At 36.0% G+C, this 22668-nt stretch overlaps 1 protein-coding gene across 16 annotated transcripts in view; it reads right to left on the bottom strand.

Moving 5' to 3' along the window:
• CASK (calcium/calmodulin dependent serine protein kinase) overlaps positions 1–22668 on the bottom strand; it is a 413691-nt gene that overhangs the window by 81131 nt on the left and 309892 nt on the right. For 11 of the 16 annotated variants that reach the window (XM_037001500.2, XM_037001497.2, XM_037001493.2 and 8 more), the window contains exons 10-12: positions 17904–18003; positions 14530–14547; positions 6069–6190 (exon numbers count right to left, since the gene is read on the bottom strand). In XM_037001500.2, coding sequence (XP_036857395.1) covers positions 6069–6190; positions 14530–14547; positions 17904–18003 — 240 coding nt within the window. The remainder of the gene's footprint in view (positions 1–6068; positions 6191–14529; positions 14548–17903; positions 18004–22668) is intronic. The other 5 variants (XM_037001503.2, XM_037001501.2, XM_037001498.2 and 2 more) reach the window with 1 other exon arrangement.

Below are 22668 nucleotides of genomic sequence, written 5' to 3' on the forward strand. Positions count from 1 at the left end.
TGAAGATATTCAGGACACATGGTATTTCTAGTTCTCTTTACCTCAGGAATTTTGTTTCATGTGGTAGTTTTCTACTGACATTAATACGTAGGTACGCTGATAGAAATAGATATGGGAGTTTTTGCTCATCTAGTTAGAAATGGCAGAATGAGAGATCCCCATACCCAAAGCGAGCGGCAGTGAGCTTCCATTTCCAGCTTCAAGAGGCAAGTAATGCATGGGCTACCACCACTGGTCACTACCTAGCTGTTTCATATTTGCTGAAGTCCACTCTCAAGCCTGGATGGGATCCTGAGAAGGTGTCAGTAGGTCAGCTTCTGAAGCTCCTCAAATAGGCCTTATTTTTCCAGACAGTTAAGTGCAAATCAGCTGGACTACAAATTCATGGGAAACTAGCTTTGGCATTTCCTGACTGGTAATCTATTTAAATATCCAAACTCAACAGTGTATCAACTTACTTCTCAGACCCTAAGTTGCTCACAACTTCAAAATTTCACAGAAGTTCCATTTTTTTTCCCTTTAGAAAACTTCTGAGTTCTAAAAATATGCTGTTCCCAAATATGACCAATTTGATATCATCTCAAAAAGGCAGATAGTAAATCAAGAGTTGTCATGTTCCAGGGCTAACTCCAGGTCACAGAGAAAAGCTAACTCTCTTTAAACAGTAAAAAAAATTATAATAAAGATGTCAGTATCAAATATGGAGGATTCCAGATACCAATTTATTTCTAATACAATACTTAAAAATATTACCTAATCTTTTATTAAAAATCCACTTATAAATTAACACAAAATTGCTAAATTAAGTTACCTAGCATAATTACTGATTAAATTTTTGAAAAACATAATTTTAGGACTTCCCACAAAAATAATCTTAATTAGGTGGACATCCCATTTACTATGCAAACAGCAATGTACAACAAACACTAACAGCTTTTCAGAGGTATGACAGTTGGTGGGCGAATGTTTAAAACTTAGTTGTCAAAGTTTGGCAGGCAGAGATAAATGTGTCATTTAACAATGTTTCATAACACTGTGGACTTACAAAATAAACATTTATTTTGTAACAGGAAAATTTCTAAGATATTGGGAAGACCAAGAATCATGACCAAATAATATTTGCAAAATGCTTTTTAACTGAAAAAAATCCTCTTGATTTTTCAGTCCATCAAATACACATCCATCATCTGACCATCCAATGTATCACATATAAATTCCAACCTCCAACTGATTCAAAATATCATTAAAAGACTTAACTACACTTCAACATCAATTACAAAGAAAGCCTAATTAATGAATGACAGGGTAACATTTTGTTGTTTTATATTAGATTTATGTAACTTGCACTCACATCTGAAGAATCAAATCAGGGCAAAATCAGTTTTCCATGCTATACTGGGCTGAACACTGTCCCCTCAAAATTCATGTCTACTCAGAACCTTGGCATGTGCCTTTATTTGGAAATAGGGTCTCTGCAGATGTAATTAATTAAGTTGAGATCATATTCCATTAGGTTGGGCCATAATTTCAGTGACTGGTGTCCTTATAAGAAGGCCATGTGAAGATACAAAGTCACATGCACACAGAAGAGAAGGCCACCTGAAGACAGAGATTGGAGTGATGCATCTAGAAACCAAGGGATATACGTCAAGGATTGCAGACAACTACCAGAAGCTGGAAGAGAGGTAAGGAAGGATTCTTCCCTGGAGCCTTTGGAGGGAGTGTGACCCTGCTGATGCCTTGATTTAAGACTTCCAGCCTCCAGAATTGTGAGAGAATAATTTCTGTTATTTTAACCCACCCAGTTTTGGTGCTTTGGTATGGCAGCCTTAGCAACTAGCCCCTGTGCCAAATTGTATTTTACTAAAATTGGTCTATATTCATAGACAGTCTATCTCTGCACTGGTGCTTTTTGAAATTTTTGAAGAGATTTATGAAACAAGCTGGAATGAGCACAGTTCCTCTGCAAGCCTCTTTACTCTCCTCACAGCATATGTGTGCCAGGTGGGACTGGCTAGATAGCAAACATTTAGAGATTTCTGGCTCTATTCCTAACTACAGATTAAACCAGATGTGTTTTACTAGAATTCAAATCAAAAAGCATTTCTTCCCTCAGTGGAGCCCCAGTATTTCTCCTTTTGTTTTAATGTGAATTATTTCAACATGATGGATGTTTTGTTTCCTCCAAATTCTAATAATATTTCTTTGAACTTTGACCTTGCTATTATTTTAGAGGCATGGTTAGAAAAACTAAAATACTAGATGATTGTTAGTCTTCTGCAGAGCTTAATCCTGCTTCTTTTTGTCAGCTTAAATATTATGGCCTCAGACGTAGTTATTTAGAGTGCTATTGAATCAACTGGAATTGTTTAAATATAATAATGAAATGTTTCATAAAATGGCTCAGTAGAATTAAGTTAACAATCAATCAATCCATGGTCCACAAAATGATGCCACTAGGTGTCACTAACTGGAATCCTTTAAAAGGAACCAATGTTGATTCTGCAAAATCAAACCTCCCAAAACCAAGCATGGAATGTGGAACATTAGAAGGAAGACGTCAAAGTCTGAAAAGCTTCTTCTCAAGAGCTGGTTATACCATATTCCTTTTTTGAGCATACCATAGCATTTAAATGTTAAAACAATGTTTTAATGTTTAGATTTCTCTATATGGCAGCTACTTGAACACTTCATTGATTGCATTATTGCAATGTAGTCTGTTAGTTCTGAAACAAGAGCTTAATGAACCATATTATGAGCTATAGATCACAAGGGCACATTCTAATGTTGGTTTATGTCATTCATGATGATTACTTTCACTGAAGGATGGTTCAGTTTAGATTTTTCAGAACCAAATGCATCCCAACACTGCCCAGGGCCAGCCTTAAAGCCAGTCATTTCAGGAAAGTTCTGGAGTTCACGTGTAGCAGTTGTCTGCAAAATTCAGCAAACGTGGCATCTTTTTACTGGGGGTACAGCTCATTTTCAGTCCAGCTTCTTTTCAATCTGAGAGGCACTGACTGGGCAGATGCTGATACCACAGACACTTTCTTTTTTTTTTTTTTATTAAAGTATCATTGATATATATAATCTTATGAAGGTTTCACATGAACAACACTGTGGTTTCAACATTCACACACATTATCGAGTCCTCACCCCCCCATTGCAGTCACTGCCACAGACACTTCTTTAAAGGTTTATAAATCATGAGAATTCAAAGGAAATTTAAGCATGTTTTTCCTCACTAAAAGCTGTGAGTCTCTTCTGAAGTTGTGACAATGTCTACCAAGTTTGCAGCAGTTACTCAAAATAAATGTTTTCATTGAGGTCTGAGAAGGTTAGCATTGGGCAATAAGTGGCAGCCTGGCTCAGTTCCAAAGTCCAGTCTGTGTCTGAATATCTGCCCCTTCTTATAGAAACTAGTATTGCTCTTGCATTTCCCCTGAAGTCTCACAGGGTGTGTTCAGATACCTTGTTATATTAGTAAGAAAAATACAACCTCAAAAAGCCAATTTGGGCTTCTGTGAGCCTTTAAATGACAAAAAGTCCTTGATATAAAGTAGGTTAGTAAATCTTAGCTATGATCTAAACACTGATTTCACCGAAATAAACCAAATCTCCATGCCCTGCTGCAGCTTCTTTCAAATATTTCACTTACTAGTTCTAGTCAAGGGTATGACTTTTGTGGGAAATACTCAACTGTGAAAATTTTCTGCATCATATGATGCAATGATAGAGAACAATAGATATTTAAATAGCCAATGAAAAGGGGGTCAAACTGCAATTCAAATAACACATAATAATGACAACAGAAGATGATTGAGGAGGAGGAGAAGGACAGGGAGGAATACAAGAGAAAGTAGAGGGAGGAGGGGAAGGGGAAAAAGCAGAACAAGAAAATGGAATGCTAGGAGCTATCCATGAAATACAATTGATTTCAAAGGCTTTTTGGTACCCAAGTAAGTTATTTGAAATAAACTCAATCTGAAATGTCCTGAAATTACTTAAGATACATGATACTAAAGAGAAATCCATTTTCTTATCTTCATGAATACATATTTTAGCTTTATTGAAGTATAATTGACAAATACAGTGGTAATATATATATAAAGTGTTTTGATGATTTAATAAATGTATACATTGAGAAAGGACTTCCACAATCAAGTTAATTAACAAACCTATCACTTCACATATTTATCTCTTTATTTTATTTTATTTTTTTTGGTGAGAACACTTAAGTTCTACTCTAAGCAAATTTTAATTATACAATACAGTATTATCAACTCTAGTCACCATGTTGTACATTAGATGATCAGACTTTTTTCATCTTATAACTGAAAGCCTGTACCCTTTTACCAATCTCCCCTTATTTTATCTACCCTCGAGCCTGGGGCAACCATCATTCTACTCTGTTTCTCTAAGTTTGACCTTTTTGTTTTTGTAGATCTCACATATAAGTGATATCATGAAGTATTTGTCTTTCTCATTCCACTTAGCACATTTTAAAACTATGTTTCTTGGTTCTCTTGCAGCTAGGTAGGCCTGTAAGTAGTACTTGCCAATGAAATATGGGCAAAAGTTACATAGCCTACTTCCAACTTTGACCCTGCAAGATTCTCCATTTTTTTTTGGTCCCCACCACAGCTCCCAAGTTCCCCATTTTCTCTCATCTGCTGGCTGGGTGCTAAGGATGCAATGGAAGATTCCAAAGCCCTGGGAGTTGGCAGAACTACACAGTGAAAGAGGCCTGGATCCCTGAATGACTGTGTAGAAGAGACCTTCCTCATCTACATGCATTGGACTGTGATGTGAGCAAGTAATAGACTTTTATTCTGTTGAGCCACTCAAATTTTAGGACCACATGCTATAGCAGATAAGTCAGCCCTGATTAATACATACACTAAATAAAAAGCCAAACTAATTAAAAAATTTGATAGCTAATTTGACTTGACCAAATTTATGGAGAGAAGCAACTGTGAGATACCTACATTTGCACTTAGTGTGAAGCTGAAATACAATGCAACACTCTTAGTTTAGCTTTTCCCAAACTGGTCCTCATCAATTTCACAGGATTATGAATAAAATGTCTGTGTCCAAATTAGTTGGAAAATGGCTATTAGAGTTAATCAGGTTTCTTTGCTATAGGACATCTCAGAGCTGTTAATATTCTAACATACATTGTGAATCTATATAAATGGAATAAAGAATGTAATATTTACTAAGCTTTTTTAGTCAAAAAATGATATAACCACTAATTTAAGACCCACTCTCCCACCCCCATGGCAACACCCATCATTATCTTTTGGAGCAACGTTCTGTAGAATACATTCTGAAAGACTGCTTCAGTTTAATTTGCATCATATGGTGGGTTAATCAGAACCAAAAAGTTCTAGGTCCTCCAAAGCAAATAACATTCTCTTATTAAGGGAAGATTTTTCTTGTAAAAAGACTAATGCACTAGTAGACTAATTTGTACTAAGAAAGTTTCTACTGCTGAAGTAACCAAGTTCTCTAAGAAAGGTATTTTACTTAAAATGTGACTAAAATGAAGACAGATGTGACCTGTCAGCTTCTGATTTTTCTTTGTATCTCAATCTGCTGTCAATGGAGCCTGTCATATTTAATGATGGAATACACTCTTATGTTTAAAGACACTGAGTCTATGAAAACAAGCAGTGCTAAATATGAAATGTGTGTGTGAATACCGCCCATTGTACAATACCTTATTTTCTTTTCTGTCTTCTATACTCATGCTTGAGGAACAATGTTTTAAAACCATGTTGAAAGCAACAAAAAGTAAACACAGATAAGATCAATGGATTCTTTTAATAGAAACACACACACATAAATATATACATATAATTTATTCACTGTGACTTGCTAGGCTACAATGCATTTGTACTGTATTTACTTTATTTCAGTTCCACATCTATGAGGAATGGTCTGCTACATTTCTCACAGACTTAAGGCAACTGAAAAAGGACTGTTAGGATGGATACCTGGAAATTCATGTGAAGTAAAGAAGATAACACTAAATATTTAATTTACCAAAAAAAAGTTACACTTACATCTAGTAGTGTGTGAAGATGCTGATCTTGGAAAACACTGTGTAGAAAGTCTAAGTCCTTTTCACTGCAGTCTGTAAGTGCGTGAATTTCTTCCAGGCTGTCCAACACCTGGGAGACGGCTCCTAAGCAGAACAAACAGAAAAGAAATAGCCAGTGCAGGAAGTCATTGTCAACCTAACCTTTGTAACCTAAATCTTACAATTCAGAAGAATGGGCTAACAAACAGAAATTCAAAGGTTCATGTCTTTGCTGAAGGATGGACTTAAATGAGTTTCAAATCACTTAAGGATAGAGTACTTTTGGCAAGTTTATGTTTTCAACAATGCATTTATGTGCTCATTTTTCAAAACTGAAGCTTGTCTTACTTGAACTAAGGAAATTTATCAACTACAATTAAGCTACTAGAAGATCTGCGTGCAGCAAGTTATGCATCAGGAAGAGAGTATGGGTTCCATGATCCCAAGATGTTTTAAAATACAATGTTGAAATATGTTTTAAAATGTTACAGAAATAACACAGGTGAGCCTTTCATATAGGTGCATTCCATCAAGAATGGAAAGTAAAGACAGTTGTAGATCTGAGGGACAGACCTTCAACTGGGGTCTTCTGCTGTGTAAAATAGGCTTTTTAAGGCTCAAATTTGAGTTACCAAAAATCCCAAACTATTATTTTTTCTTCCTCTATAAACAAAGTCAAGAGAACCAAGTCATCTTCAGTCTCTTGGGCCCTTTTTATTCAGGAGACGAAGACAAAGGGTAAGTATACCGACCGACATTTCCAAATACCATATTAAATATCAGGGTAAATCACTTTTGCAGGGTAATGCGAATGGTAGCGTGGTCACTATTTTACATTTCCTCTTACAACTAAGAATCCAGAGAGGTATCAGTGGGGATACATACTGAGTAGTAACAAAGTCACTTACATAGCCTTAAAGCAGCAATTAGCCTGTTTTACTCTGCAGACAAGATGCACATACATACTCCAGAGAAAGAACAGAACCCTGAGAGGTTAGCTAGTGTACATGATGTCAGAGAAATTCTAACAGTAAGTACCTCTTTGCACATCTAAGTCTTGGATCAGTAGTTTTCAAGCAGTGGTGATTCCGCCCCCTAGCAGAATATTCAGCCTTGTCTGGAGGCGTTTTTGGTTGTCACAACTGTGCTGGGACAGACTGTGCTACTGTCATCTCGTGGGTAGGGGCCTGGGATGTTATTAAACACCCAACAATGCCCAGAACAGCCCTTTACAAGAAATAATTATGCAGCCTAAAATGTCATAGTGCTGAGGTTGAGAAGCCCTGCTTTATATAAAGATAAAAATCTTGAATCTTTTTGTGCTGGAACTCTAGTCTGTTTCTAATTACTTCTGGTATTGGATCTCATCCATTCGCCTGCACTTATTCGTGAGAATGTAAATTAGTACTTTTCCAGAAAGCAATCTGGTAACATACTTAAAAGAGCCTTAAAAATGCTCACGTACTTTGATTCATAAAGTCCATTTATAAAAAACTACATTAAGGAAAAATATAGCAAATGTAGAAAAAGATTTATGTATAAGGATATTTATCATGTGAAATGGAAAAAAATCCAATAATTAGGGAATGATTACATAAATTATAGAGTATCCATATAATGAAAATACATAGCCAAAGAAAAATCATTTTTCAAGAATTTTGAAGACATAGAGAAAGCTTCATGATGAAAAACCCAAGAAAGTAGAATGCAAAGTCATATAAACTACATATTTGCAATCATGACTGCAAAAAAAATATACAAACCCAGGCAAAAAACAGAATGAAATACACCAAAAGAGTAACAGTAGCTATCCTTATTTTCCTCTTTATACTTCATTCTGTTCTTGCCCATATATTCCAAGCTTTCTATAATAGAAAAAAAAAGTTGCTATATAAGCAACTGCTTTTTGCAGTACTGTCTAAGTATGTTAAAAGATTTCTGGCTTAAGCCACAAATCAAATGGTTATCTATGTGGAAATTACTGTGACTAATTTTTTTAAATTTGACTTTTTATTTTGAGATAATTGTAGGTTCACATGCAGTTGTAAGAAATATTAGAGAGATCTCACATATCACATACCCTTCACCCAGTTTTCCCCAATGGTAACACCTCTGGAAACTGTCATACAACATCACAACTACCAGCATACTGATGTTGACAGTCAAGCTACAGAACATTCCATCACCACAAGGATCCTTCATGTTGCCCTTTTTATAGCCACACTCATTTCCCTCCTACCCTACCCTCTTCTAGCCCCTGGAAACTACTCTGTTCTCTATACGTTTGCCATTTCAAGGATGCTGTATAAATGAAACCATATAGTATATAACCTTTTGGGATTGTCTTTTTTGACCCAGTTGCAGTGTAATTCTCTGGAGATTCATCTAGGTGTTGCATTTACCGATAGTTTAATCCTTTTTATTTCTGGGTAGTATTCCATAGCATGGATGTACCACAGTTTGACGATTTATCTGTTGAAGGGACTGTGGATATTTAAGAATGTTGAATAATTACACCAACCAGGCCATTGGTATTCTTTCACTGAAAATATTACATAGATATTAAGTGGGATAAAAAAAGGTACAAGGCAGAAATCAGTCCTCCTTTCCTCTGTGGTTCCTGAAAAGGTATTAATCTAATCCACCTCCTTCTACCTGCTCTTTTCAGGACCTTTACTTTATTTGGAGTAGGAAAAAAAAATCTGGAAATTGATTCAAAGCCAGCTCTCTCATCATCCCTTATTGAAAGCCTTAAAGGCAAAAGATGATGTGAAGAAATCAGTCACAAATGTCCCTCCCACTGAACCCCAAACTCTAGCACATTAACAGCAGAATTAAATGATAGCAGGTTTATAAAGTTACTAAAGCCAGTTCTAAACTTCTGGACTTAGGAAGCTGCAAAAACCAAAATACTAGTGAAAATTTTTTTACACACAAAAAAATTCAACAGATATTAATTATAGAAACCAAATTGCCATTTTCACTCAATTATCTTAATGGAATATTATCTAGTTTTTGTTGTCTCTATTCAGCACTGCTGATGCTGATTTATGATCTAGGTAGCTCTTCATTAATGCTATAAGATTAAAATAAAACTACCTTGTGTCCAGCGAACACTAAGATGGTGTCTAACCACTGGGAAGCAATTCTGGCTGTAGCAGACCAGGGATGTATCATTTATTGGTCTGAACTCTGCAAACTCCATGCAAGTCCTCCCACCAGCACACCCCATGGGCTGTCCTGTGTGTGCACTTGCTCACTCTTCTGTGCTGTGAGGTCCTCAAGGCAGGTCTACATTTGATTCATTTTATAATATCCACAAAGTATGCACTGAATTAATTAAGTACTAAAAAAACATAATAATGACAGCAGCTCCCAATTCTGGAGTGTTTATTAAGTGTCAGGCAGATCTTTAGTACAATGCAGTAAGGTAGATATATTACCTGACTTTCCTAGATAGGAAACTGAGGTTCAGAGAGGTCAAGGAAGGCTATAGCTACAAGTGGTAGGGCCAGGACTTAATACCAGCATGTCTGGTTCCAAAGTCCATGCTCTGCCTGACTTATTACACTAAACTGCTCCTACTAGGAAAATAGGGGGACCCTTCAACAAGAAGCAATGAGTGGCTTATGCATGGATATGGAGGTTAGAAAGGAACTTGAACTCTATTGGGTCAGACAATAACCAAAACCTTTAGTGAATGTTCCTGCTTTTTGCCAAGTGTGGGAAGGGACTTCAGAGAAAACAGGTATCATCTCTGGCCTCAAAGGAGGGGCTTTTGGTCTGGTGTGTGAAGTAGGCATCCTATATAGCCTGAAGTAAATGATACAGAAGACGTAAGCACAAAGTGACACAGAAACAGGCTGCCTAGAGAGGATTGGGGGCAGCTTCAGAGAGGAGGTAGATGAGCAGGAATTCAACCCCTCCACCCAGGGGCTCATCTGCTCTGGTGGACTGAGTGGATGCTTTGCTGTAAAGCACAAAGGCAGCTGTTAGCCTGTGTTTCCAGTAGGCAAGACCCACCAGGTCAACAGGTCTATTTAACTTCCTGCGATCTGTCATCTTTCCTGAACTGATTTATACTCTTATCTTATACCCCAAAATGGTTAAATTTGTGGGTTCTCAATCATGAAAGGAAGCATTTCTTTAACTGTATGCAAGTTGCCTATTTCAAGCTCTGAAAAGTACCCTTGATTTTAAGCTTCTGTAATTAGGTAGGAAAATTACCGTTTTTATTCCGTTTCTCTTTATAGTCTTTTCATATTGAATGAACACCTACTTTCCGTCTAACCTCAAAATCTTTCTTTACCTTTGATCATTTTAACACCTTCCATCAACACCTTTTCTACAGGTTTCCGTTTTTCCTTTGGGTATGACCAGCAGAATCACAGAGCACATTTTTCATCTGGTAGATGGGTACAATTGGTATCTGCAGTTCAATACCAAGCTCACCTACAAGCCCTATAATTTTTAAATTCAGTATAAAATACAAATGCACACAAAGACCTTTCTTGTTTTTTTCCATTGCTGTTTGTTTTAAACACTAAAGCAACAGTAATAATACAACACAACACACATACATATACAAGCTCTTAACACTGCTGCTAGTATTTATTTTGTTGATCAATATTGCCCTACTTGAAAGAGCCATTCACTTTTCTCAAAAACTGAAAAGAATTTTTTTCTATAAAAACCTTTGAATGAACCTGTAACTACCCTGAAAAACATCAGTCAGTAAATAGCACATATTCTGTCACTGCAGGACTGGGGGTAGCCCATCACTTTTGTATTCCAGGCTGCACTCTGCAGAGTGCTTTGCAGAAAGAGACACAGTAAAATGTGGTCCATTAAAGTGATCTTTTCTGAGCCAATTCTGAAGAAATAAAGTATTATAAGGAAATAACCACAGAAAACAGGGTTTTTTACAGTGTTCTTGTCTAAGAGTCATAATGAAAATTATTTTAATACTCATATTTGTATAACCTGTTTGTAATCAACAAAGTGCATTTACACTTATTACCTTCTGTGATTTCACAGTCACCCTGTCCTGTAGGCAAGAGTTTTTATATTTGAAAAATCAGAGGCTCAGCAGGGTTAGCTGACCGTGGGCCACAGTTGTGAGCAGCAGAGTGAGCACTAGATGCCAGGTCTTTTAATACCCAGTCCTTCCACTACAGACTGGCCCCTCCCAAAAGTATGTCTCATCCTCAGCACCTGTATAATTCGCTTTTAGTAATAATATGACATCTGATTTCTATTCTCGCTTTAATCTCAGATTAATTTACCATAAAAAGGTTTATTTTCTACAGCCTTGGTGCAAATTTCACAATGATAAAACTACTGAACTAATCAAGCCCTGACTTCAGAAGAGTATTATTTTAATTTTTGCATAATTCATTGGTAATCAAGTTTGTATCTAAAAATTAGGTTGGTAATCATACATTTTAACTCTGGGCAATTCTTCTAAGAATCTCCCTGATACAAATAGCTTCTCAAAAGTTTTCTGCTACTATTATGAAACAATAATAAAAAAACATAAATATGTTTACTGTTTTAAAAATATCTTCTGAGTCTATTTATTTAAAGAGGACTATGATTTAAGGTCAGTAAAAACTTTTGAGTTTAGAAAAATTTCATTACAAGAGTGGAAAAGTCTCATAAAAAGTTGACTGAGTAAAAATAACCTGAAAGGAGGACAGAAAAATAAATAGTAGAATGGTTAAACTACAAATTTCTTAGTGTCAAAGTAGGCTGAGTCTGTCTTAAAACCATTTCCCCCTATGCTTTACTGTGAAAAATTTCAAACAAAAAGAAAATTGAAATGTTCTTACCACCTAGATTTTAGAATTGCTAACAGTTTGTAATATTTGCTTTATCACTTATCTGCCCATCAATTCATTCTATTTTTTAATCCATTTCAGAATAAGTGACAGAGTGGTCAACATCAGTATATTTTACCTCTAAACACTTCAGCATAGTTTTGAATACTTCTCTCTCTCAGGTAAAATTTACACAGAGTGAAATACACAAATCTTAAATATACCATTCAGTGAGCTTTGGTAAATGTATACACTGCAAAAACCTGATAACTGCATACATCCCTGTGTGTAGTTATGCCAGCAATAAAGATTTGTATGTGTATATTTAAAATATTATATATATAGTTTATAAAACCCATTGTGGCTGAGCAAATTCAGTATCTGAACCTAGTCTAGTTGCTCCTGAAGAGTAATCACTGATAACCTCTCTTTCTTGTTAAATGGCAATCCCATTTATATAACACTGGATCACTACACACATATTCACATGACCCACTCAATCAAAGCCCCTCCTTGAAAGCATAATAGCATTAAAAAAATATGCTAAGGTACAATAAAGTTAAAATTCACCAACTGAAGTGTATATTTTCATCACTCCAAAAATGTTCCCTCTTACCCTTTGCAGTCATCCTCTTCCCCCTACCCCTGCTCCACAGACAGCCACTTTTACTCCCACTGTACAAAGCAAATTCTGGTTATTGGTCAAGTTATAATCAACAGTGAATCCTGTAAAGGAAATTGTATTTTGGACTTAAGTATCTGGGTTAGATCTAATTCAAGTTATGAAAACTTACACATGGTGATAAATACTTTAAATTCTTTCTATGCAGAAGCCTCAAGATTTATTAGTTAAAAGAAATAAGCTCTACAAATGCATTCTGTCAGAGTACAGATGCTAAAATTCTAATGCCATTATGCTTGTTAAAATAGTCTGTTTCCAAATAGCAGCATCATTGGGCAACAATTTGTCCAAGTATTTTAAATAATGTTTGGCTGGTTATTAAGTGCCCATTCATACAAAGCTTTATAACTAAGGAAAAGCACTGTTTGATACCTCCAAGATGCTTTCATTACCAAATGACATGATAGGTTTGATGATTAGAGAAGAAAAGGAGAAGCATGACAAATTTGGAGAAACAAAAGCAGTTACAAGTGGGAAAAGTCTTACATTTCAGTATGTGGTGGGCAGCGTCTAAAATGGCCCCCAAGAGCCCTACCTCTTGGTATTCATGTCCTTGTATCATCAACCCCTTTCCCAGAGTGTGGGCCGGACTTAACTCTTGGTAAGGAACAAAATGGAGCAGAAGTGATAGAATTTCACTTCCGAGATTAGGTTAGAAAGACTGTGGCTTCTGTCTTGGGTGCTCCACTCTTTGGCTCTCCCTCTTTGATCATTCATCTGGGGGGAGCAAGTTCTATGTTGTGAGCATCCCTATGGAGAGGCCCCACGGGCAGTGAGGAACTGAAGTCTGTCAACAACCATGTGAGTGAACTTGGAGGAGGACTCCCCCAGGAGTTGGGCTTTCATATGAGATTGCAGCTCTGGATGACAGCTTTTCTTCAATCTCATGAGAGAAATCTTCAGCCAGAGGCACTCAGCTAAGCTACACCCAGATTCCTGATCCACAGAAACAGTGAGAGGATAAAGGCTGCTTTGAGGTTATTTATTCCACAGCAACAGATAACTAACATACTGTGACATTTAAAAAAAATTAAATTGGCTGCAATTTGAGCTACAAGTAACTACTGCAAGAAAATGTGACAATGAATTCAATTATCAGCACCCATATTTTCTAATTTATCCTTATCTCTTATATACTTCCCTTGGGTAAGCACAATGTTGAGGTAAAGTTTGTCTTAAGTGAAATGATTATTGAGATAATTCTAGATTCATATGCAGTTATTAGAAATAATAGAGAGATCCTTTGTATACTTTGCTCAGTTTCCCCATTGGTAACATTTTACAAAACTACAGTATCATATCACAACCAGAATACTTATATCTTATACATATTGCCATTCGTGTGTGTGTATGTGTGTAATTTCTTACATACTTTTTACTTTAATATTCTCACATACTCAAATTACATCCTTTTGTAATTAAAATCTAACCATTAATCATAAATGTTCTTTCTGAGGATAACAGTTGTTAAGAGACATGAATTCAGGAGTTTATTTCCTAGCTTCATATTAATAAACTGAAAACAGAGTCAGTAACAGAGAGTAATAAAAACTGCTTATAGATTCTGCAATTGTCAAAGGAAAATTCACTTACCCTGAAAGTTCTTGAAAGCTAACTAAAAATAAAATGTTACCCTTTCCCCAGAATTAATGTTTTTGTGCTTGAAGTTCAGGTGTGAAATATATTAAGTGCAGTTGAAATTTTAACACTGCCTATTTTTACTCTTATGAAAGAGAAATTAATATTCTTTGTATAACATGCCCCGGGAAGTCAATATATCCAAGTTTTGACTTTTTTGACTTTATGATCAGGCAGTGTTAAAATTCATAATTAAACGTCTAAACACAAACAGCCAAGGAAATAGTCAAGCTGATTATGAACATGCAAAGCCAAACACTTTTGCATAAAAGAGAAAGCTTAGAGGAAAACAAAGGGATACCTACTTTCTGCTGCTAGAAGTCCTAGGAGGAAGGCAGCATATGGACAAACAACAAACAGTATGATTTTAGAGCAAGCAGGTTATCCAGCCACAGTGGGGCTCAGTAGATGAGCTACAAGAAGCATGGTGCCCCAGCTGAGCCCAAAGTGAGCCCTGTGTTCCACTGGCACATTCACTAGGACTGCTTAGAATTTCAGTTGTCAAACATTGCGTTCTAATTCTTGCTTCTTTGATTTGAAATAAGAGAATAGAATATTTCCACTTTGGATTATTAAATAACCAAGCAACAATACACTGCTTATCACAAGATCAAGCTCAACAAATTCTAGTGAATGGTATAATGGGCTAATATCAATACTCCAAATAGAAAGAAATCTCTTATATAAAAATTGTTTTACAATGTAAAGAGCAGAGGTAACCACGTTAAACTCTTCTGTAGATGACAGATTGTAAAACTGACTCATTTAAAATTCATTTTAAAACTGATTTTCAATAGAATTTTGTGGGGACCAAAATAGGATTGTCAGCTTTTAATTTTATCAAGCAAGGTCATTAAAAAAATCTACCTACCTATCATTTATTGTCATTTCACAGAAAGAAAAGAAAAGGAATTATCTAAAGATAAAAAACAGACAGTCCATCTCAAGAAAGGGCAGTTGGTGACCTCACTGCTCTCTCTAGCTCCTCCTTCACTGCGCCTTCACCCCCACTCTCCAAGCACATGCTTTATGATCTTTTTTTTTTGCCGTGGGCTTGGAAGAACTTTCAGATAATGATGAAAAGTGCTTTGTGTTTTGTACTGTAAGACAAACCCATGCAAATTTAAACAGAGACACAGCGGAAAGGATAACATTGGGAACTTAATGATGTAGGATTTAAGGACTTAAAATTAAACAGAGAAGAGTTTAGGCCTGAAACATTAAAAGACAGAAGTAAATGAAAAACAAAAATACAGATGTGTCAATTTATGAAAGTGTAAAGCTCTTACATGAGTCCAGATAAAATACAAAATAGGCTTTCTGCAAGCAACTATATGACCATTACCGTTCACTGCTGAAAAGGCAATTTGCTGGCAGATAGCTATTTGAGAAATAAAACTGATAAAATAGTATAAACCTTCCCTTTAAATGGCTTAGTATTAAAAATTAATTTTGGAACATATGAATGATTTCTTGATAGCTATGTGAAAGGAAAATATTAGAATATTCTTCATAATTTTTCTTTGTCTTTGATTTCTGAGTACATAAAAATTTCTTCTTCATTCAGGGCAGCTGATCAGACATGTACACTGCGTAATGATTCTTCAATCTCTGATTTGTAGCGGCCAGGCAGTGCTATTTAAAAATATTCTAGAGACAGACATGTGCATGTCAAATGAAGATATAGACTCCTTACAAGATCATTAAGATTCAGAAATGAAAAAAAAGAAAGAGAAAGAGGGTGTGATTACAGGAAGGGGAAGCAAGAAGGAATTTGAAATTGTGAACAACTAATTAATTTGAGGGCTTGCAGGCTGCTTGCAAGACAGTGTAAGAATTTTTTTTGTTTAAAAAGCAATTGCTGTAATCAGAAATGATTTCAGCCATACTATTTAAGAGATTGTATTGAAAAGCAGAAAAAATTGGGCAATAAAAGTATATTTAATAGAAAATAAGCATGTCTATAACTATAGACAATTCTTTTCCCTAAAAGAAAAACCTAACTCTTCACAGAAAGGAACATTTAAGAGCTCACTGAACTCTTGCTAGGCAGAGGTACATATACAGGGGTGACATTAAAGATTTGATCTGTGAACTATTGTAAGGACCATACTGCTCTCTAGGCCCAGTTCTAAAGATGAAAATGGTGTTAGAGATCTTGATCTCAAACCTCTAGATATATTTCAAGTATGTGACTATATCCTGTAGTCACAGTGCAATATAAAACCATTACTGGTTCTATTCCCCTCAGACAGGGTCAACTGTAACCTGAATGTAAAGAGAGAAGAAAGAGGTTTGCGCTAACAAAAACACAATGACAAAAAAGTACAGGTGGAAGGAATAAAATGGACTGGAAGGAAAAAGACAAACGTGAAACAGCAGGGAGCAGGGAGACCATCCCTGCAAAGGCCTCGTCTTTCATGTGATAAGGGCTCTGATGGTTGCAAAGTCTTCACAAGAGGAAAACAGCAAGGCCTTCTCAGAGTCTCTTCTCTAAGATTCCCATTTCTGAATGTTTTTGGAAATCACCTTCACTCAAAATAGGAAGTTTCACATCTCAATTGGTAAAGGTCAAAGGAGGAACTGTAGAGCTACTGGAATGGGAAACTTGATCCTGTTATTTTGCACAAGGTGCAACTTGTGTATGTGCATAACACTCATGTGTATAAACCAAGGAAGGAAGGAGCATAAACACTGACAAATGCTCATGGTTCCAACAGGAAAGAAGCATTACATATCCATTCTTCCTATATGCTAACTGTGAAGGACAAACAACTCATGTGCTTTAGGCCCTGATTCTAATGGCAATACATGAATAGAGAATGAACCAGCCCAAGAGAACAAAATTCCAATCAACTGCACCAAGTCAATCACATGGCAAATAATGAAAGAAAAAAAAGCTGAGGGCAGGGGACACATGATGCAGAACTTAAGTAAATAAAGAAATACATAAATAAAATAAAAAACTTGTGACACACATATTTACATATATATACACACATGGATCCTATGAATTTCTAGTAAATGATCCTTGAGAATACCTCACTGGTAAAATAGAAATATGAGCAGTTTATAAACTAATTTTGTGAACACTAGTGGATTTTTTCAGGAGCAACTACATACATTTCATCAAAATGGTTAACTCTTCCATGTCTTTCTCCCTTGAATGCTTGTATACATGTGCTATAGACTTTATAAAAAGAGAAGAACTTGTAAACTGTTTCAAGAGATAACTCACAAGACAGCTTCACACTAAAAAATTCAACTAAAGGCAGTGTTGTCTCAAAGTCTGATCTGCTATGGTTCACATGGGGAAAATCATACATCAGAAGTTTTTGTTGAGGTAGAAGGGAATCAGTAAGATCCAAAAAGACTGACCACAATGTTGGATTAGATGAAGTGCAATGTTGCGTCTGGAGTGGGAAAGGGGAAGAAGTATTTCTAAGGTAAAAAGAAAAAAGTGAAATGTTAGTTTCAGAGCCACAGGGGAGAGCAACTTTAGTATTAAAAATTAAAGCAACCAGTCACGTGGATGGGATTTGGTTGCTGAAAGACTTCCTTAGAATCTCTTGGAGGAGCTGACTAGATTGACGGAAAAAGTTTATTCACAATAGAAGAGAAAGAAAGGATGGAGACATCAAATGATTCACACTGGTGAATGAATGAATGATCCAATTACCTGAGGAGGTAGGGTCTTCGGAGAAATCTGGCAACTCTTCCGGGGGATCCCCATAGAATGAGTTGAATTTGTGACTTGACACAGCTGCTAGTACCGCACCCTAAAGCAAAGAGATGAAAAAATATATTAAAGCAATTACATAAATATAAAAAGTTAAATAACTAACAGTTATTTAGGATTATTCGGGAAGTCAAATTCAGTTAGAAGAAGGTTATCATTTAAACAATTTTGGATTCCTTCAAATAAATCACATGTGCATATACCAGAACAACACTGTTAGGGATTGCAAAAGTATAGGAAACCATTTCTAGCTTGAATGCAAACATGTACCACATAATGGAATATTCTGTAGTCCCTATAAAATGGTGGTGCAGAAGGATGTTTAATGAAATGGAAAGATGCTTGGGATGAATTACATTAAAAAGGTTTTTAAACAATTTATAGCATGGTCTCATTCTTGAAAAAAAGGTTACTATAGATATAAAAGACTGAACATAAAGCAAAATGTTAACAGTATTAATTATCTCTAGGAAGTAGCAATGAGTCACTTAAAAACATCCTTTTTCCCCTTTCTTTTTGTTGTTAACAATGACCATGTGTTACTCTTCTTATATAGTACTTCTCAATCAGGCCACACAGCAGAATCAACAACACAGGACTCTTTTAGACCACATGCATAGCCTCCCTTGATTTCTAGTTGAGATGCACTATCATATTGAGAGCATGACATCCCTTAGGACTGTTGGGTGGAAAAAGTTTGGGAATTATTGTAACAAGAAGAATGATAAAAGTTATTTTGTAAAAGAGTTCAATTCTGCAAGTGTGAGGCAGAGGTCAGAATGTCTGGGTCTGTTCCTTGGCTCTGCCACTTTCTAGCCACATGACGCTACTTGAGTCAATTATTTAACCTCTGAGGTTTTCTCATTAGTCAAGTAAGGATATTAAAACTGATACAACTTACCATATAGGGATTGTCAGAAGTCATAATGAATATGAAAGTGCTTGCAAACTGTAAAGCACTTCACAAGTGTAAACCATTACTAACCCTACTAATACAGAGCTGGGGCATGAGCACAGCTTTTTGTTGGTCTAGGCAGAACTGCTCATTAAGGTAGTCTAAGAATCAAATCACTAAAGGAGTCTTAAGTCTAAAGTAGTCTGAGTCTCAATTTGAAAAATAGAACTCTTGGATTTTTCTGAAGACAGACAAATCTGTGATGTGTGTAGGCACTTATTAAATACATGACAACATTAATAGAAAGAGATTTCCACAAAATTCATTATTTGTGGGGGGAGGGGTCATGTTCAGGTTTCTTTGTAGAAATACAAATTGAGTTGCAGAAAGGGAAGAGCAAAAAACAGAGAAGTAATCTTGATGATACCATTCCAGGCAACTTTTTAGATTCCGAAAAGTCCAGTGTTAATGCATGAGAGGTTGTTATGTGAAATTTCATGGTCAGTTACCACAGTGAAAAAATAGTACTGAATGATGAGTTCTTCTTTCTATAGTAGAAGCTTATTTCACTTTACATATTATACTTGTTTCCTAAAAGCTGGGTGGGAATGGAATTTGTATATATAAAATAATGTTTCCCCCACACTGAAACCAAAATTTTAGATGCGCTTTATTTTTATCTCTGAAGTTCTAGTTTCTTAATATGTTTATTTTATGTTTTAAGGCCTGTTCTAGCTACTACTGTAGTCAAAGATCTAGAAATGTTTATATTAGAAAAGTACTATTTGAAAGAGCCCTGAGAGATAAATTCTTTTAAAACATTGGTAGCAAGTTTCTAATTATGTGTCTTATGCCTAGCAGTTTTGTTTTAGTTCTCCAAGGTCAGTGACTGCATGCGATTCAAATATTCAATGCAAAGTTATTACGTAAAACAGCAAAATGGTTCCAAACAGGTTATGGATTTATAGAATTTTATTAAGATTTGAAAATCAACCTTAGAGATGATTCATTCTTAGAAATTCATTTTGCAGATAAAGAAACTGAGGTTCAGAGAGGCTTATCAACCTGTTAAAGTTACTGCCAACTTAAGAGATAGAATCAAAAGTAGACAGAACTGAGGCCCTCTGACTATTCTCTCCCAGTTAAGGGATTTTTACTATACCAGGGGTCAAAAAACTTTTTCTGTAAAGGGCCTATTATTTAAAGTAAATATTAGGCTTTCAGGGCATATGGTCTCTGCTACAACTACTCAACTCTGCTACTGTAGCATGAAAGCAGACATAGACAATATGTACATGAATGTACATTGCTATGTTCCAGTAAAACTTTGTATGTTAAAATAGGAGGTGGACCAGATTGCGTCTTTAGGCTGTAGTTAGCCAACCCCTGTACTATACCATTAACTATTAAAGAGTCTGTGGGTACAACAACAACATAAAACCAGATCTTACATCAAAATAAGTAATGTTAATGAAGCAGTTTTCTACTATGCAAATTACACAGATTCTAAATTCAAAGAAAAAGAGAACTACAGTAATTATTAACTTAATCACAATTATAGTTAATATGCCAAACATCAAAATGCAGTCTTCCCAGCCAGATGATTATGTGTAAGGAGTCATCATTTAAGGAAGTGGAAAACAAGAAAATGGTTAGCTTAGATTTCTGTGAAATTAAACTACTGAATGCACTTAAAAGAGGCAACAGAGTTATTAAGTAAGGAACAGGAGAGTTGAACACAGATGAACTGCTGACTTGAAGACAAGAGTTAAAAGTCAATACTCCTTTTTTTGGTGCCCCCTAACTGAGCTCAGAAACAAGCACCATGAAATTTGATAGGTACAGGGTAGGGAGGTACATTTAAGAAAGTCTAAATACAAAACACTCAAGTATGAGATGTAGACTAATTGGATTTGCACCCAAGTGGGAAGGTAACACACAGTCATGTTATAATATACATAGGAGGCAAAACCCATCATAGGGACATCCAAATACAGCTGTGACACAAGAATTCAAGAAAGGCTCATCTTATTAAAATTCAGAACGCTGAACTCAAAGCCTTGAAAAGGGTGGAGAACCTGGAGAAGCTGAGGCTAAAACAGAGATGCCCCAAAGGCTAGAAAATCATTTCAAGGCAGAAATGTGAAAGGATTTTGGTTGATTACATGTAAGAAGTAGGTCTGAGATAATGAGATGAAATCAATGATTAAATCAGAACTTCTACTCTCTCTCCATAGTCACAACCAAAGTTATCATTCAGTTTAGCCAGCATAGCCTATACATACATGCATTTAAAAAATAACCTAAACACAGGTCTAAAACCTGACATTTCAATAACATTAAGTCAGGATATATGACCAAAGGAGACTGTGTTATCTTCTCTGCAGATTAACAGTGAGACTTGTAAGTGTAGCAGACATGGCTACATTTCAGAGCACTTGCATGGAACAGATATTTTAGGAATCCTTTTGGATCTGTGTAGAAGTATTTTACAAAGATGGTCTTTTAATGTACATAATAACTTTCAAAAGTTAGACTGCCTAACTTAGGAAGTAATAGAGCCTGTATTTCAGAATCAGAAATGGATAGAATTGCTTTGGAAAATCAATATAGGAATATCAAAATTACTTCAATTCTTAGTTATATAACTTGGTGCCAGAATAACAGTTTTCAGTTTTTAGAATTGAAGGTGCCTTTGGATACCAGATTTACTGCTCTAGGTAGCCGGAGCCCCCAACTGCTGTGCTAACTTCCTGCCTCTGCACAAACCCTCCCTACAGGAGAGGACTGTATATGAATGCTGGCTTTCATTAAAGCACAAGGGTCCTTAATAAATCCTTAGTTTAGCTCTTGTTGAATTAATAGAAAGGGGAAGATTGCCAAAAGGCAGCTATGAGAAAGCCTCCTGGTTGACCTCTCAAAAGGTGATGTTGAGATGTAAGCATAAGTCCTGCAGGTGCCAAGACTCCAGATAGCAGTGCTGTACAACAGAACTTTCAGCAATGATGGAAATGTTCTACACCTGTATTGTTCAACATAGTAGCCATCAGCCACATGTGGTATTGAGCACTTGAAATGTGGGTAGTACAACTGAAAAATCAAGTTTAAAAGTTTATTTAATATTAATTAATTAAAATTAAAGTAGCCATGGATGGCTAGTGGCTACTGCATGGGATAGTGCAGCTCTATAATGTACTGGAAATGGCATTCCTAAACAAACTTTTCCTAGTTCTATCATTTAGGAACCCAAGAGACCAATCAGTAAGTCAGAGAAGCATGACTATGAAAAACCAATAAAGGAAAACTGTAGAGTTATCAGAAATCTCCCTCACTCTGTATACACAAGGAATAAATGTATCCTCTAAATTGAGACACATGGATTCAACCTCACCATTTCCTGAACTGATTGCAATAAACTTACCCAAATACAGAATATTGTTTCTATTTATACAGAATTTCTTTGATATACTTCAATGGAGGGAAATTTGCTTTCCAAAGGTAGAAATAATTCATGAAGCAAAGGGGATATTTTCTAGAACAGATTCTCTCCTGAGCCTGTTTCCTAGATGGATAAGCTCACTCACAGACACTGCCCTCAACAAGCCTCCTCTTCCCCCTCCACTCCCTTTGCTCAGTAAGTCCTTCAAGTAGGTGTCACCCAGGGTTAGAGCATAGGTGTAACTACTTGCATACCCACAGGGCAAACGTTTTCTAGATAGACTATGTTACATGGTCTGTTCCCCAACAACCGAATATTCAGTTTTAGAAAATATGATCCTCATATCTAGTCTGTGCTCAGGACTGTGTATT

Source organism: Manis javanica, chromosome X (genome assembly GCF_040802235.1).
Source record: "Manis javanica isolate MJ-LG chromosome X, MJ_LKY, whole genome shotgun sequence".
Lineage (NCBI taxonomy): Eukaryota > Metazoa > Chordata > Mammalia > Pholidota > Manidae > Manis > Manis javanica.